General features: G+C 42.2%; 1 protein-coding gene across 3 annotated transcripts; it reads left to right on the forward strand.

Moving 5' to 3' along the window:
- The first annotated feature begins 956 nt into the window (after positions 1-956).
- On the forward strand, positions 957-16169 carry ahcyl1 (adenosylhomocysteinase-like 1). 3 transcript variants are annotated; one of them, XM_079274377.1, is made up of 17 exons: positions 957-1612; positions 8366-8480; positions 8990-9133; positions 9717-9817; positions 9927-10029; positions 10423-10517; positions 10661-10767; positions 11724-11840; positions 11950-12013; positions 12148-12236; positions 12603-12673; positions 12938-13032; positions 13691-13789; positions 14148-14216; positions 14362-14440; positions 14654-14774; positions 14888-16169. In XM_079274377.1, the coding sequence occupies exons 1-17, from the start codon at positions 1421-1423 to the stop codon at positions 14892-14894; spliced, it is 1668 nt and encodes a 555-aa protein (XP_079130503.1). In that variant the 5' UTR covers positions 957-1420; the 3' UTR covers positions 14895-16169. The 3 variants fall into 3 exon arrangements, with proteins under 3 accessions (XP_079130503.1, XP_079130504.1, XP_079130505.1); XM_079274378.1 differs by lacking the exon at positions 957-1612 and adding an exon at positions 5705-5805; XM_079274379.1 differs by lacking the exon at positions 957-1612 and having other exon boundaries at positions 8392-8480; positions 9009-9133.
- Positions 16170-16248: the final 79 nt, after the last annotated feature.

A 16248-nucleotide genomic window follows, 5' to 3' on the forward strand; every position in this document is an offset into this window, starting at 1 on the left:
AATACTTTGGTAGCTGCAGTTAGGGTTAGGGTTAGGGTTAGGGTTAGGGTTAGGGTTAGGGTTAGGGTTAGGGTTATATACAAATGTAGCATATTTTCTAAATGCATCATGTAGTTTGTATATAAAATATGAATCTGCAAAGTATTTAGCAAGAATTACATTATTTAACTTTGAAATAAAATGTGATAGAAGTATGAAGTAGCATCAAATAAAAATGCCGAAGTGCAAGAACTTCAAAATCTTTATAAAGTAAAGTACTCATCTGTTTTACATTATTATTATATCCAAGTAAATGACCCTGAGCAAATTATAATTAAGACTAATTCAATTTTAAAACTTTGTGTTTACACATTTGAATAAATTAGTAAAACGGAAAGTAATTTATTTATTTAAATTGATGTATCTTAATTGGTACAGTAAAACTATCTGATTTTCAGTATGGTTGGAGTCAACGAAATCATTGTACTGAAATATTGACAATATTTTAATAGCACCTTAAACATTTCAGAAATTAGCTATTTGAAGGTGCAATTTCAGTTCACAGTTTTTACTTCATAAAATATCTTAATTGGTACAGTTAACAGTTAACAGTTAACAGTCAGAAATGTCCTGAACACATACATATCAGTCAGTCAGATATTATTAATTTCATTATCTTTCCAGCAACCCTCAAATCAAAGAATATACACAATTTAGTTGTATTTTCCCTTTAACTCACGAGATGCAGTTAACATGTTTTATACTTAATGTTAATATAATTAATTTAATATTATTTCCACCTCATGCAATTTGTATATACGTTTATATAACGTTCTATTTTGGAAACCGGATGTTGTCTGACGGTAATCTCTCCCATTTAGGTGACATCTTATTTTGAAAACCGGATGTTGTCTCACGTTAATCTTTCCGCTTACTTTGGAAAATCCTTCGCTGGCTCCCGATCTGTTCCGTTTGAATGCGTTTACCGTGAATTCCAGCATATAGGCGCACTCATATTTAAGTGTCTGCTGGGTTGATCACGGGGATCCGAGTGTCTGCTGACTTGACCGCAGTCTAACGTTACACCGCCTAACGTTACTCGTTCAGGTGACAGCCTCGACAAACCGCCCCCTCCACTCGGAGATGTTGCCGGGTGCGGATGACTGCAGACCAGAGGACCGAAACAAGTGCCTGCACCGGTCTTTAGAAAGTAGTGAAGATAGAGAACAGGGTACTCTCTCTTAAAGTAGGCTACTTATTGCTCCGCGCTGGGGTCTAGTGGAAGAGCTTCAGCCACGGTTCGGTCATTTTAAGCCACGAAGCTTAACGAAGCGAGAGAGAGAGAAAAAGAGACAAACGGATCAAGCTAACGCTAACGTTAGTCTGGTCTAAAAGACAGTTTCTTTCTTCAGTCACGGCCTCAACATCTTTCCTGGATGCGATGACCGACTCGGTTGTGGACAGCAAGGCGGAGGTGAAACAAGCCACGAAATATGTCAAAGAGACCGAAAACGTCGCGGAGAAATATTCCGCGATGACTGTCAGCAAGAACAGCAGTGATGTGAACATGAACGTGGGGGAAATGCCTTCCGCAGCGTTCACCGCAGTGCCCACTCTGAAATCCGTCAAGAAGGTAAGGAGCGTGATGCTCGCCATCACTCACTGAGCAGAGAGACAGTGTGTACTATAAGTCAGCCGTGTACTGCAGAGAAGTACTAGTGTACCGGGCCAGTACATCGACTGTAAGTCAGCGCTGTACTGCAGAGAAGTACTAGTGTACCGGGCCAGTGAATGTACTGCGTGTATTTATCATGTATTCACACGCCACTGGAGCGACACCACGACAGCAGGCCGGTTAATACAGCTCTGATGCGTTGTTGCATCACAGCTTGGCTTGTGATGCTGCAACAAGCCAAGCTGCGAAGTGGGAATATAATATTTACCATTTATATGATTCACATCCGACTATAGGATCTGAGAAGTTAGGCCACAAAGAAAAGCGTCCCCATGTGGTATTTATCTAATCAGTGTTTATATTGTGTTATTACTGAGGTTACAGCATACATTTCATCAAGATTGGATTATTGTGGAAAAACCTGCCATCATTCAGCCTTCCTGTTTATGTAAAGTCACAATGTCTACATCATGTCAACATCCTGTAGGCAGGAAACAACTCAAAGCCAAGTTGAGCTCTTAAACCTTTGATTTAAGGCCTCTGAAAAGTGAAGTAATACCTACCATACCTGAGCTTAGACAGGGGGCGCAGCACGCTACATATGAGGTGTTCAATGAACAATTTAAATCGGCCATGAATTGCCATCACACAGCTTTGGATTTGTTTGAAAGTGTAGGACATTTTATTTGTAAAAATGAATCATGTCTATATTTAGAAAATGAATCCTTGTGTTTGTGATATCAATCTGGAATTTGTCCAGGAGTGTGTTTGTGTGTGTGTGTGTGTGTGTGTGTGTGTGTGTGTGTGTGTGTGTGTGTGTGTGTGTGTGTGTGTGTGTGTGTGTGTGTGTGTGTGCGTGTGTGTGTGGGCACTACGATTATTAGTAATATTAACAGCATGACAGAAATGTAGTAGCAGCACAAGGCCCTGTGAGAAAATGCCTTGCATGTCTTGGCTGCTACAGAGCGGCACAGAACAATCATCAGCATTAAAGAGTCCCCTGAGAGGGCTGCTCATTACAGATGCACCACCGTGTGTCACAGCTGGCAGCAGATTAACACGAAACATCTCAATTGAGGAGCATTTTTCTGTCCCTCAAGGTGACCTTTAACTCGTGACACCTGTCCTTACTCACACACTTTGTTTGTGTTCAACACAACTCATGCGATATTATGCCATGTGTCGATATCCAACATTATAATTAATTATAACAAAATGTATTGCTATGTTTACTGTCACTACAATGTAGATACCAGCCTCACAATGTCAGTATCAGTTGGGTTCTATACGTGACGCATTATATAATTACACGCTGCTTTTGACTGGCAACTGCTATTCTGGGACCTCATGCTAAACTTCATGTACATTTTAAATATCACATGCTGTGACTGAGCACCGTGTGCTTTATGTTGATCCCCATTCCTTTGCCTCATTACACACTTTGGGATGTTTGTAACGTCTTTGTGCTTCTGCATTTGCATATAAATCAGTCACAAGCATTGCAGAGTTATGAAATGTGGTAAAGATGAATCTCGGCAGTCACAATGACATGTACCCAGCACAGGAAAACTGCAGTGGCAGAGGAAGTCCACTAATAACAAGCAGACAGTCCTATTTAAGTAAAATGCTGAGTAACAAACAATGGGGCCTGCAAACTAGCTTTTCTCCTGTATGCTGTACTGCTTGTCCTGTTTAACAATAGTTATCTGGTATGGGCCCTGTTTAATAGACTAACCAACATTTTAACACAGCCACAAAAATCCTGTTACATTTAAGTGAAATAGTATCAACAAAAACAAAATGTGAGTTTCACCAAACTGCTTTTTATGAGTTGGGTAATATTCCTATAATGTAATCTAAGAGTTACAAGTCAGTAGTGTTCATTCCAAAAGATGCATCTTGTGTTGCTGCATTTGGGATTTGATTGCTTCGAGGTTGAAGTAGGCCGATGTCCAAGAGTACAAAATAATCAGCGTAATAAAAATATCTATATTCCCAACAGCGGGGCTTACAGACTTCAGAATATTAGCTCAGACCCCCCGTCTGACGAGGCAATAACGCGTGGACCGCGAGTCGCCTCGGGGAGCCCGATTGAAAACATATTGGATGGTAGGAATGTGCACTCCGCTTATGACAACAAAGCAGTGTGTTATGAATAAATGTGAGAGGCTGGTGTCAAACGGAGCCACCTGTTTGCATGGAAACAATGAATATATAAAACAAGTACCGAAAATGATTGGGAAAAAAAAAGATAAAACGAATTAAAATCCTGGAAAATATAGATGAAAAAGAAGCGTTGGATGTCTGATGAAGTTAGGAGGCCTTGTCACATAATCTGCTGAGAGGGGCCACGAACGAAAACAGTCACTGCTACATCATGAAATGAGAGTGTGTGCGTGTGTGTGTGTGTGTGTGTGTGTGTGTGTGTGTGTGTGGGTGAGTCAAAGAACACCACTACTCTGCCTCCTCTCTCTCTCTCTCTCTCTCTCTCTCTCTCAGTCCATCCAGCAGTTACACAACACGCCCCCCTGGGAGCTGGACTTACTCACTGTGAATCTGTTCATGCATCATCATCATTGGTATCTGATCCCTGTGGGCTGTTTTACATAGATACAAAAAAAAGAAAAAGATTGTACCTCATTTTCGCCATCTCATCTTGTTAGTCTGCCGACATTATGGCAGAGTTTCGTGAAGGTCTAATAAAGATGTTCTTTTCCCCTGGCAGCTTTAAATAAAGGTGTGGAAATGTACAGTAAGTGATGTGGCTTCCATCTAGTTGTATGATAACAGTTTCTTTCTCGTGTTTATTGAAACTCAGCCTGCCTCAGTCCACACCGGCATAGTACTGTGTGATACATATTAGCAGTGAGGGAAAAGTCACCATGAGATGACAAATATGACACATCCATGCTGACTTGTTTCATCGTTTGCCTTTTGGATCCCTCTAGTTCAACTGCAGTGTTTCTTATCAGCGTTCTTTTCTTTTTTTCTCATTTTACATTTTTAGGAACAACATGACGTTGGTATTGTAGGTGGTAGGGTTGCATTTCCTAGGGTCTGTTGGTGACATATGGCTGTGGGTTATCTGTTGAAGATTTAGATGTATGGTAATAAGTATAAGTTGTGGTTTCTGCTCACGGTCACACAGTTCTGATGGCAGGATTAGCATTGTGTGTGTGCTTTTTTTCACAACACTGTGTAATCCGTCATGCATGCGCGGATAACAGGCGCCTTCGCAGAACAAATGAAGAGCTGCATCTGTCTGAGGAACTTCACGCCACTGCTTTACTGTCTGTACAGCGTTTGTCCTCAGTTAAACCTCAGATAAATACTGCAGGCCTCCACACTGTAGTCAGGATACAAAGATGTGTGTGGATTAGACTGCATGTCTTCTCTGTTAGATGGCGCTGTAGAGCACTAGTGGTGTCTGGCTATAAGTAGTTAATGTCACCTTATGCCAGCCAGGCCCATATTGAACCCTTTACACTGCCGACTGACAGTCACACCACAGCTTAAGTCTGTGACCTGGCCTTCTATCTAACAGAGAATGGCTATTTTTAGCCGTAGGATGGGACTGGATGGGCCGCTTATTGATGCAGCTGAAGGCTAATGGAACCAGGGTTTAATTCCTCCCATCAATCCCCTTTCATTTAGCAGTCAGGAGTATAGCAGGAGTACAGCCTGAAAGTAAAAGCTGCAGCAGATGTGTTGCGTTGTGTTCCTGTTTCTTGTTTTTGTCCGTGAACAAATCTGAATCTTCCGACATTTGCTCTCTCAGCACTTAAAAAAGCATAAATCATCAAGTGCAACATACTGACTTTAGCAGCTGGTTGTTAAGGGCAGAACCAGAGAGCGAGAGAGAGAGAGAGAGAGAGAGGGGGGGGGGGGGGGGGGCTCAGTGGGAATCAACCTCCCCATGCTCTCTAGGCCTCTCTCTCTCTCTCACTCTCTCTCTCTCCAGGTTGGCCATTAGAAATCAGGATAATAGGTGGGAACCTCCCTCCGGCTCTGCCTGGGAGTGTTCTGGGATAATAGCATCAGGGACACCTCGTCCCATCACACAGAGGACACACAGGCACAGCAAAGCAGGCTAGAAAACTGGAGAGTGACCGGCAGCCATGGCACACAAACATGGGCACGGGAGAGAACGGGTGAGTCGCTACTCATGCATCACCGGGAACTCATCCAGCACACTTGTTCTTAAAGATGTACTGCATATCCCCTCACACAGATGTGCCACATTTACTTTTGTCATGTCATAAGTTTTCTTCTTTTTTGCAGTTATGTAAAATGATTATTTGATCTTATGCAACGATGCAGACCACACAGAAGTGTTTCTCTTTTAATTGAAACCCAGTTGTTGAGCTGAAACGCCGGTAGAAATACAACCTTCTCCTCAAAAGGCCGAGCTTATTCCTCGAGCTCACCTCTGGGATGGTTTACTGTGTAAGAGTACCAAAAACAGAATGCTGTCTTGAGTAACACTTCATCATTAATCAGATTAACCTCTTGCTTTCCCTCATGCTTTAACCACAGGAGGGGTCTCTGATTTGGATGGGGGGGGGGGGGGGGGGGGGGGTGAAAATGATACAAATATTTAAGAGTCCGTGCAAAAACTGATGCAAGGCAAATATAAAATAACTATTTTACAAGTGTATGAGACAGAGCACACCGTCAACTGTAAAAACAGAGACGTGCAGAGATCTCAGTCCAAACAAGCTTCTTGAGTTTCGTTGTACTGACACAGTAGACGTTGAAGGTATCATCGCTCAGAGGAAACGGGGGCTGTGAGATATAAACACTCAGTGAATAAAGTCACTACTGTTTTAGCCATTAATGCTACAGTTACTTTCATTTTGAACGAAAAGCATGTCAGTCGCAATCAGGTTTGTGTGCTGACTACCAGGTAGCTGAGTCATGCATGCCAGCTGTGGGCTTCCACTCCTCTCAGCGGTAAGTTTGACAGAGAAAATCATTTCTTTACATTTAGCAAGTGTCATGACTCTTTCATGTGATAGTCACTAACACGAAGCTTCAACGATAGGTCACTGATGTGATGGTCACAGTGCACACCCTGCTCAAACGTTACCTAACTCACTGTTGATGGTCCGGCATTCATCCTCTGTGTGTTGTGTCAACTCTGCTGGCCTGCACGTTAAGTTTGAAGTCCAAACACATTCTATGGACATTTAAAATACGAGAACAAGGAAGTCGCACAGCATTGACACAATGAACGATGATTGAAAGGATTTATCACTGAGGAGAACAAAGCTGTGAAGAAATGTAGATATAGCACAGACAGTTGCCGATAACATATATCTACCTAGCAACATATAAGAAGGCCTTTGAATGGGTTTCAGGGGCTTTGACCCTCCATCCATTAAAGCACATGTAAACCATCAATATAGAAACGTAAATATTATGACAACAACAAGACATTATCACTCAAAAGCCATGACGAGGAAAAAATGAAGGAAGTCAAGAAACGAATGCGTGAATGTGCACGTTAAAAGTCCACTCTTCATTTCATGACATTGTACGATGTTGTGACATTGTATGATGTGACATTATACAGTGTTTTCAGGCTTTTAGCAACGTCAAGGTAACATTGGTGAGACGTTGTATTCATGCGAGATAAAGTTGCTGCACTTGCAGTGGTGGATCTGTTGCCGGCAGCAGTCAAAAAAGAGTTGCATCTGTGTTTACCAGATGTGATATTAAGATTGGATCAAAAGTCAAATCTAAAACTAAAGGACATTTATGAGGTTCAGACCTGAAACCCACCTGCAGACTTCCTGTTTAAGTAAAGTGCTGAGCACGTCATCTACCTACAGTATGTCTTCCATGCCTATTTATTTACAGGTGTAAGCAAAGTAGAAGCTACAGCCCACCTGGGCTTCTACGTGTGTTTCTGCATGTAGTTTGGGATTGTTTCTGACTTCTCTACATTTGTAATTATTGTCAGGATCAATGTAGTTGGGTAACTACGTATATGGTTCTGTTGGACTGTCCTACGTAGTGACCCAGTTTACTAAAAGGCCTGAGGGTCTCCCCACTGTTTCTAATGTCGACAACCGACTGTTGTCGTCTGCTCGTGCAGCCCGACTGTTACAGTTTCAGGGTGTTACAACCCAAATCCTCAGAGGCACCGGTTCTTATTGAACAGCTGAATGATAAGACTTGAAATTGCATCAACGTCTGTGGTTTGGCAGAGTAACCCCAGAGACCGGACAGTAGAGACTTTAAGTCAAGAAACTAGCCACGCCAGCCGTGTGCTGATCCACTCGATGTGTTTCCAGGTCTTTGATCTCGGGCCCTTTGAAGGGTCGGGTTGACACGATGAACCACACCAACAACGGAAGCCTGTGTTTGTGAACAAAGCTTAAATCACAGAACAGGACGGCAGCATCTAAAAACAGGCAACAGCTCCCTTCTTCCCGATCCACCTGTGATTTACTGTAACAGACTCAGTATTGCCTTTCAAAGGACTGTTTTCGAGGCAAAATCAGCAAAAATGAGTCCAAATATAAACTCGTGTGAACTAATAACCTACACAGCATATAACTGAGTGTGTTCAGGTGTGATGATGATGCTACTTTGTTTTGCTCCTCGCTCTTCCTCGCTCCCATTATTTTATTCTTGACACTTAATCAGGGCACACAGACAGAATGGAAGTCCTAACGTGCACCATTTTGTTCTGGTTCTCTCCAGATCCAGTTTGCGAACACTGAGGACAAACAGGAGTTCAGCAAGTACCCCACCAAAGCTGGTCGCCGCTCCCTCTCTCGGTCCATCTCGCAGTCCTCCACAGACAGCTACAGCTCAGGTGCTGCACGCCTGAAAGTTTCATTTCTCTTTCCGCCTCCATGAGACGTGAAATCAGCCGCTGTGTCTTTACAGACCGACGGTGATTGTAAACGATTGCTGTTGATGTTGAAGATTATTGCAAATGTTATTACAGTTATAGTTTGTGTTGTACATTTGATTGAACTGACTATGTGTCTATTTTTAAGTCCTTCTCTCATCTTTTGGAATGAAGTATGTACACCCATACACAGATGCTGCATAAGAGCACATATACACAAATAGTCTGATAAAGTCTCAGTCACAGTTCGGAGATCCGTATCAATATTGCCTTTCATATTATGTGTTTATGTTTGAAATATTGCTATTGCTCATTACCATATATGTACATATTTATATACACACACATACACAGGAAAGGCACGTACAACCTCCACCCTAAACACAATGGATTTTAAGTATATATTTCATGATTGTCTCTTTTGTATGATGTTCCACAATAAGTGACCTTTGGTGTTCTCCGTCTCACAGCTGCGTCTTACACCGACAGCTCCGACGATGAAACCTCCCCCCGGGACAAGACCCAGGTCAACAGCCACGGCAGCAGTGACTTCTGTGTGAAGAACATCAAGCAGGCCGAATTTGGCCGGCGTGAAATAGAAATTGCAGAGCAAGGTATACCTGTTCCCATCTTTACACTTTTATCTGAGAATCTCCGTCGTGTTTCTCATGGAGTCCCTTTCACTCACGGACATGCCGTATCAATCTCAAAAGTTGGTTTCACCGTTTCTTTGTGATTTTGTTTTGACACAGTCGGATTAGAGACTCGCTATCATTACCATGTCTACAAGGCAGTGTCAACACTATTCTTGAAACATGATCGGCGCTCTTTCTCTCAGTTCTATTCATCACTTCTTACTTATTTTCTTTTCTTACCTCTTCCCCCGTCTCATCTGTTTTGTTTTTTGTACACAAGTCTGTCTCTCTGGTTGCTTACGTTGCCCGTGTGAGTGATGTGTCGGCGTGCCTGCTGGACGATTGTTCTTCAGGCTTAAAGCCAGGGTGGCAACAGCTGTTGATGACATTATTGTTTCATCAGTCTCCCATTTTCTAGCCATTTACTGCACTTCCACATCGTAGAAAGGTCTTACTTTTGTTTTCTAAATTTCCCATAATTCTTTTCTCTCCCCAAAAAACCATCCTGACCTTTACGTCCTCTCAGCTTCCACTAACTTATGCTCAATCTGTTCCTCCCCAGACATGTCAGCCCTGATTTCCTTGAGGAAGAGAGCCCAGGGGGAGAAGCCATTGGCTGGGGCGAAGATAGTCGGCTGTACTCATATCACTGCTCAGACCGCAGTACGTCCCGTCGTCGTGTTCGCTGCAGATCACTGGGATCGTTCTGTTCTTCTCTCCTTTGTCTCTGCTACCGGTTCATGTAGCTGTGTATGTTGTCGTTCCCTCTTAGGTCCTGATCGAGACCCTGGTAGCCCTCGGGGCCCAGTGTCGCTGGACTGCCTGCAACATCTACTCCACTCAGAATGAAGTGGCTGCAGCTCTCGCTGAAACAGGTCAGAGTCTCTCTTATGTACGTCTGAAAATCTCATCAAAGAGTCAGCTCATCAGCAAGAAGAACACATCACCATCAGCAATTATTATTGAGTAGAGCCATGGTTTGGAGATGAACAAATAAAACATGTATATTTCTGACTATTAATAACATGATGGCTATGGCGAGGTCTACACATTAACTACAATGTGTGTCTACAGTGCTTTAAAAAATGTTGTTGTGTTTACTTTTGTGTAATTTTGTGTTCTTGTGATATAGTAAATTATGGATCCTGTGCTTGTGCGTTCCTTGTGTAATATCCCCCCGATGGACCTGTTGCTCATGCAGCCGGCCGGTCCCCCTCTCCTCCGCTGTCTCTCTTTGCTGTTAGCTGTGTCTGTTTTGTTTCCTGCAGGGGTACCCGTGTTTGCATGGAAGGGTGAGTCAGAGGACGACTTCTGGTGGTGCATCGATCGCTGCGTCAACACGGAGGGCTGGCAGGCTAATATGGTACCAACCTGACAATCCCATGATGAATCCAGCACTACTCTTAGACTGTTATCTGGTCTTTCTCCGGGTTCTACCGCGCTATCGTAGACTGTCTCGTAGGTGGTTATCATTCATGCCGTTAACCCTGCTGTGTTTTTGCGTAGATATTGGATGATGGGGGAGACTTAACCCACTGGGTGTACAAGAAGTATCCCAGTGTCTTTAAGAAGGTCCGGGGCATCGTGGAGGAGAGTGTGACTGGAGTGCACAGGTGGGATGGGGCTTTGATCTGATGAGTTTGAGGGTTTTAAAGGAAGGAAGGAAATATATTTGTACGTTCTGTGTCTAATCGGTCAGTGAATCTATTTGATGAGTAAAGTGTGGAAGGTGGCCAAAGCTATAATTGTCAGAATAATAGAATTGATCTTTTAGCCACCATTAAGTTGTGGCACAGCTTATGACAGCTCGTAATGGACTATAACTCACAGAGACTGTGGCAATATCTTTTGAGTTATTAGTATTGATCAAACCTCAGGAGTTATTTTATGGTCATTTCGTGTCCCGTTAGACAACACAATGTAAACACATCCAAAATAATGATGTGATATGTAGAGTGACTGTTTACCATTGCAAACAAAGGTGCATCATGTTAGTTTTATGCCATTTAGTAGTATTTGTCCAACCTCTTTCATAACGTATCCAGATTACTGTCAGATAGTTTGACCATGTGACTGCTGTCCCTCTTCTGTCAATGCAGTTCGCTATTTAATACCAATCTAGCCTTGTTTGAGTTCTGATTATTGTTATATTATTGTATATTATATATATATTATTGTATATATTGGCTACTTTTATAGCTAATAAAAACCTAATAAGTTTGTAAACGATTAAAGCTTAAGCTGCTTCTCTTCCACAAGGTCTTTACACTATTCTGTCCTTTATAAGGAGCTGAGCAGGAAGCTTCCTGATGAATGACGCATACCGTGTCAGCACAAACAGTATCAAAAGCAGTGATATGAGTCATAGTAGTAGTATAAATACATACCGACACTGTAGATTGAGAAGGTCACTGGCCTGATTGGACTTTGAGAAACACGACAGAGCTGGACTGCAGGTCACAGCAGCTGTGCACGTACGACTATCAATGGAATCGATTAGCCAGAAGCCCCGGAGAGCGCACGGTCACACTGTGTGTGCCTGAACATGTTTCCTCGTGTGCCCTCTCAGATTGTACCAGTTGTCTAAGGCTGGCAAGCTGTGTGTCCCTGCCATGAATGTGAACGACTCCGTCACCAAGCAGAAATTTGACAACCTTTACTGCTGCCGTGAATCGATCCTGGATGGGTGAGGAGAGTGAAATCATCCGGAAAGCCAGCCATCATTTGCAAACTCTTGTTTCCTCCGTTTCAGTCGTGCATATGGCTAAAAGTGTGTGTCATCTTGTCTCTGCCAGTTTGAAGAGGACCACGGATATAATGTTTGGAGGCAAACAAGTGGTTGTTTGTGGTTATGGAGAGGTGAATCATTCTTTGATTTAAAAAAAAAAATCTCACTTTTGATGGAACGACTGAATTTTCACTGGTGCAGCACACCTTTTAACATGGATTGTAGAGATCTGTTCTCAACGATTGCCCTGTCCTGTGGTGCGTAGGTGGGGAAAGGCTGCTGCACTGCTCTAAAGGCCCTCGGAGCCATTGTGTGCATCACAGAGATCGACCCCATCTGTGCCCTGCAGGCGTGGTGAGTCACTAACATTAGCACGGCTCCATGTTGTGCTCCACTGTCTCTATGTTGTGCATCAGACTAGCTGTGGTTCCAAAAAGACAATTTGTTCCCATCATGTGTTCTGAGTTGTCTTCACTGTGTTTGTGCAGTAATTGCAGAATTGCGGCAGTGTATGGTTGATTGTGTGCAGCGTAATGTCTCAGGGAGACATCGATTATTGTTTCAATGTATGTTTTAAATCTCCTTTACTTTTGCCTTGATGCTTTTAATGGTTTCATGTGAAGCACTTTGAATTACCTTGTTGTTGAAATGTGCTATACAAATAAACTTGCCTTGCCTTGCCTGAAACTAATGACAATATCTCGATGCGTATCCACACAGCATGGACGGCTTCCGAGTGGTCAAGCTGAGTGAGGTCATCCGGCAGATGGACGTGGTGATAACTTGCACTGGTACTGTGCCCCATGCAGGGACATCCATTACTTCTGCTTTGAAAATCACAGTGTTTCCAGCAAAACAAAAGTGTTTAAATATCCCAGCTTAGGTCGCTGGGTCACAAACAGACTTTACATCTGAATACTAAAATGCTTTTTGAGTCTGTAATCACAATCACGATTTAGATGTATCTGCTTAATCCACTTTCATAACAGAAACTGGTGCAATCACGACTCACTCTCACGAGCGCTCTCACAGTGACTCTGTTTTTTTTCTTCTAGGTAACAAGAATGTCGTCACTAGAGAACAGCTTGACCGAATGAAGAACGGCTGCATCGTCTGCAACATGGGACACTCCAACACTGAGATTGACGTGGTAATGTGTCTGTTTCATTCTATGAGTGTTTTGTAAAGATGCAGACCAGTGGGAGCTTCAATGCAACACAATTAAAATACGCTGCACAGCTTCTCTCCAGTAAACTCTGTTTGATTCTCCTTACCGAGTGCTTTTGGCTTTCTTGTTTTCATCAGGGTGGCGTCTGAGGCTGTTTCTGGCTTCCTCCACAGTATTGATCAGTCATGTGATCTATAGATAAATTATCATCATCTTTTGACAAATACCATATTCGCTCTTATGTTAAAATTCCTCCATCTCTTAATAATTTGTCATGTCAGTCTGTGGCTGATCTTAACACATTTAACTCTTATGTACATCTCAAAACAAATCCTGTTCTTTGAGACCAAATATAATCCATTAGACTTGAAAAAAACGGCATCATGTCTAATTCCTGTGTCCCGTCCCGAATCCAGAATGAGAAACTTCTCTAAATCTTCGCCCGTCTTTGACAAACATTCCTTTTTAATCTTTGTTTGACTTCTATATTCCGCTCGGCTTTGTTTGAGTTCTTGAAGATGATAACAAATAGATGACACCCTTTGTGTTGCATTCAGTTCTCTGACCTATGTTCTTCTACCTGTGTTATATTTCTATGTGTCATACAGTTGTAGGACTGACCTGTCTTTTGTGTGCTCAGGCGAGTCTGCGCAGCCCTGAGCTGACCTGGGAGAGGGTGCGCTCTCAGGTTGACCACATCATCTGGCCCGACGGAAAGAGGGTTGTTCTGCTTGCAGAGGTAATGTCCCTCTCCAGTGCTGTATCTGTACCAAACCGGTGTCACACCTCTTTTAAACCCACACTCTTGTCCTATAAACGAACAGAAACATTTATATTGTGAGATATGTTTGTGTTTAAATATTGATATGCAGAATCGCTTGATAACTGTTGGTCGACTAGCATGCAGTTTATAATCCTGATCATTTTAACCGAGAGTAACATTTCATTATAAAGAGGCCTGCTGGTGTCTCACTGTAAGTCAGCCAACAGCTCCTGTGTGTTCATACAGCAGCTGCATACTCGTATCCCTTATTGTAACACTTTGTTTGTGTCAACTTCTCCGGTGCAGTTCATGTGCGCACTTTGTTATTTCTCAGGGCCGCCTCTTAAACCTGAGCTGCTCCACAGTGCCTACGTTTGTGTTGTCCATCACTGCTACAACTCAGGTTAGTAGTTTGGCCCCTCTCTGTGGAGCCCTTCACTGACACTGTCGGGGTCTCACCACTTCACCCTGCGGTTCCGTAGTGACGTGTAGTTTCCTGAAACTCATTGTGAGTCTGAACACCACTGTGTGCTCTGTGTTGTCTGTAGGCCCTGGCCCTGATTGAGTTGTTCAATGCTCCAGAGGGGCGTTACAAACAGGATGTGTATCTCCTGCCCAAGAAGATGGGTAAGAAAGAACTCTGCTTTGTTTTATATTTTCTTATATTTATAGATTTAGAATAAAAATGATGATGTAACCTCAGTTTAAAAAGCTTGTTTGTTGCTCATTGTTGCCATCTTGTGACTTAAATATGACACGTTCCAGTGAGCCAACAATGACGTACACAAGAACAAATGTCTTTCCAGACAGTTGAGATTGCGATCTGTGTCTTTCCTCCAGATGAGTATGTGGCCAGTCTGCACCTACCAAACTTTGATGCCCACCTGACAGAGCTCTCTGACGAGCAGGCCAAGTACATGGGTCTCAACAAGAACGGCCCCTTCAAACCCAATTATTACAGGTGGATTTCTTCATGTACCGTATATCTTTCTCTGCCGTTGGTCGTCTTGCATCTCATACGTTTTTACAATGTGTTCACGTGTGCGCAATAACACTCGTGTGTTTCGTTCACAGGTATTAATGACGGTGTCTGATGATGTGATCCTCAACCTGGGATAAACAGAGATATCTATTTTATTTTGTAAATTGCTACAAAATGGAGGAATTATTTTAAGTATGCTGAATGTAAGTTATTAATAGCACTTCAGACATAGTGTTGAATATGAAGAATAAGATGAGTAGGAAACATACAATGTACGTATCACCAACTAACATTTTACATGTCTTGTCACGTGTTTAAAAGAAAAGCCTGCTCGCATGCTGTCATGTGTATGTGCTTATTTAGTTGCTTATGCTTCTGTTGCTAGATCACAAAGTTGTTGATTTGTTTTGTTTATCCTATTTATGCACAGTGCCAAATGATGGCTGTAAGAACGGAACAGATACCATGTATGTTTCGTCTGTCGATGACATTAAGATCTTATTAGTACATTCCTCCAGCCAGGGTTTGGGCTGAGCCACAACAAACTCCGTATTACAATGTCCATTGTTTTAGAAATGTTTGTGTTACGTTCGTTAAATAATCTCATTGAATGGTGTCTGCATACATGTCCTAAAAGGTGTCATCCAGTCACACTTTTCTATTACAAGTACAGTGATTCAATTTATATCACTTGTTTATTATCAACATGTAGTCTGTGAAAGGCTGAGTGCATTTTGAACTCCTGACTCTTGGTGTTGGCATTCAACACTAAAATGATCTTAAACACCCAAAGCATCACCTGAATAAGTTCAAACCAAAGGGATGTTTTATGTGCTAACAGATGAAGATGTTCTCTTATGTTAAAGATAACAAGCTGTATGCATTCCTTAAAAAGGTGGAGGAGTAAAAGATTTTCAAACTACTACAATTTTCTTTATTCAACACCAAGTTTCTATTCGCTCACTGACATTCCAGCAGAGATCCGTTCCTCTTGACATGCAGCGAGGTCGGTTATTAAGTGTTCTGACTGGATAATACCTTTAACGGCATGGTATGAATGTGCCTTTTAAATAATTTACAACTTGTAATAAATATCAGCACTGACCTTAATTAAGTGAACATTCGTCTTTTGTGAAACCACATCTATTCGTGGTGCGTTTAATGTCTTCCTTCCACTGCTTCTGGTATTAAAAATATCTCTGATGTGTTGAGAAACAATATTAGACTTTTATGTTTGCCATATGATTGTCACGGTCTTAATTTGATCCAATAGGGTCACCTAAAGTAAAATGTAATGTCATTAAACTGCATAAGTGTACACAATGTATGTAAAATAATGCATTAAATCAGCAATAAAACAACTTCTTTTAACAGAGAAAAGTAACTTAAAACCTGTGAAAATGTTTTTAAACCACGACAACTGAACAGAAAGGCCTCTTTAGATCAGTGGTTG

This window comes from Melanostigma gelatinosum (genome assembly GCF_949748355.1).
Source record: "Melanostigma gelatinosum genome assembly, chromosome: 8".
NCBI lineage: Eukaryota > Metazoa > Chordata > Actinopteri > Perciformes > Zoarcidae > Melanostigma > Melanostigma gelatinosum.

Excerpts from the sequence above, each read along its gene's own strand:
- ahcyl1 (XM_079274377.1), top strand. The coding sequence starts at position 1,421 with ATGACCGACTCGGTTGTGGACAGCAAGGCGGAGGTGAAACAAGCCACG. Across the intron at positions 11,841-11,949 it reads CGTGAATCGATCCTGGATGG|TTTGAAGAGGACCACGGATA; the intron begins GTGAGGAGAGTG and ends TGTCTCTGCCAG. Across the intron at positions 12,014-12,147 it reads TTGTTTGTGGTTATGGAGAG|GTGGGGAAAGGCTGCTGCAC; the intron begins GTGAATCATTCT and ends TGTGGTGCGTAG.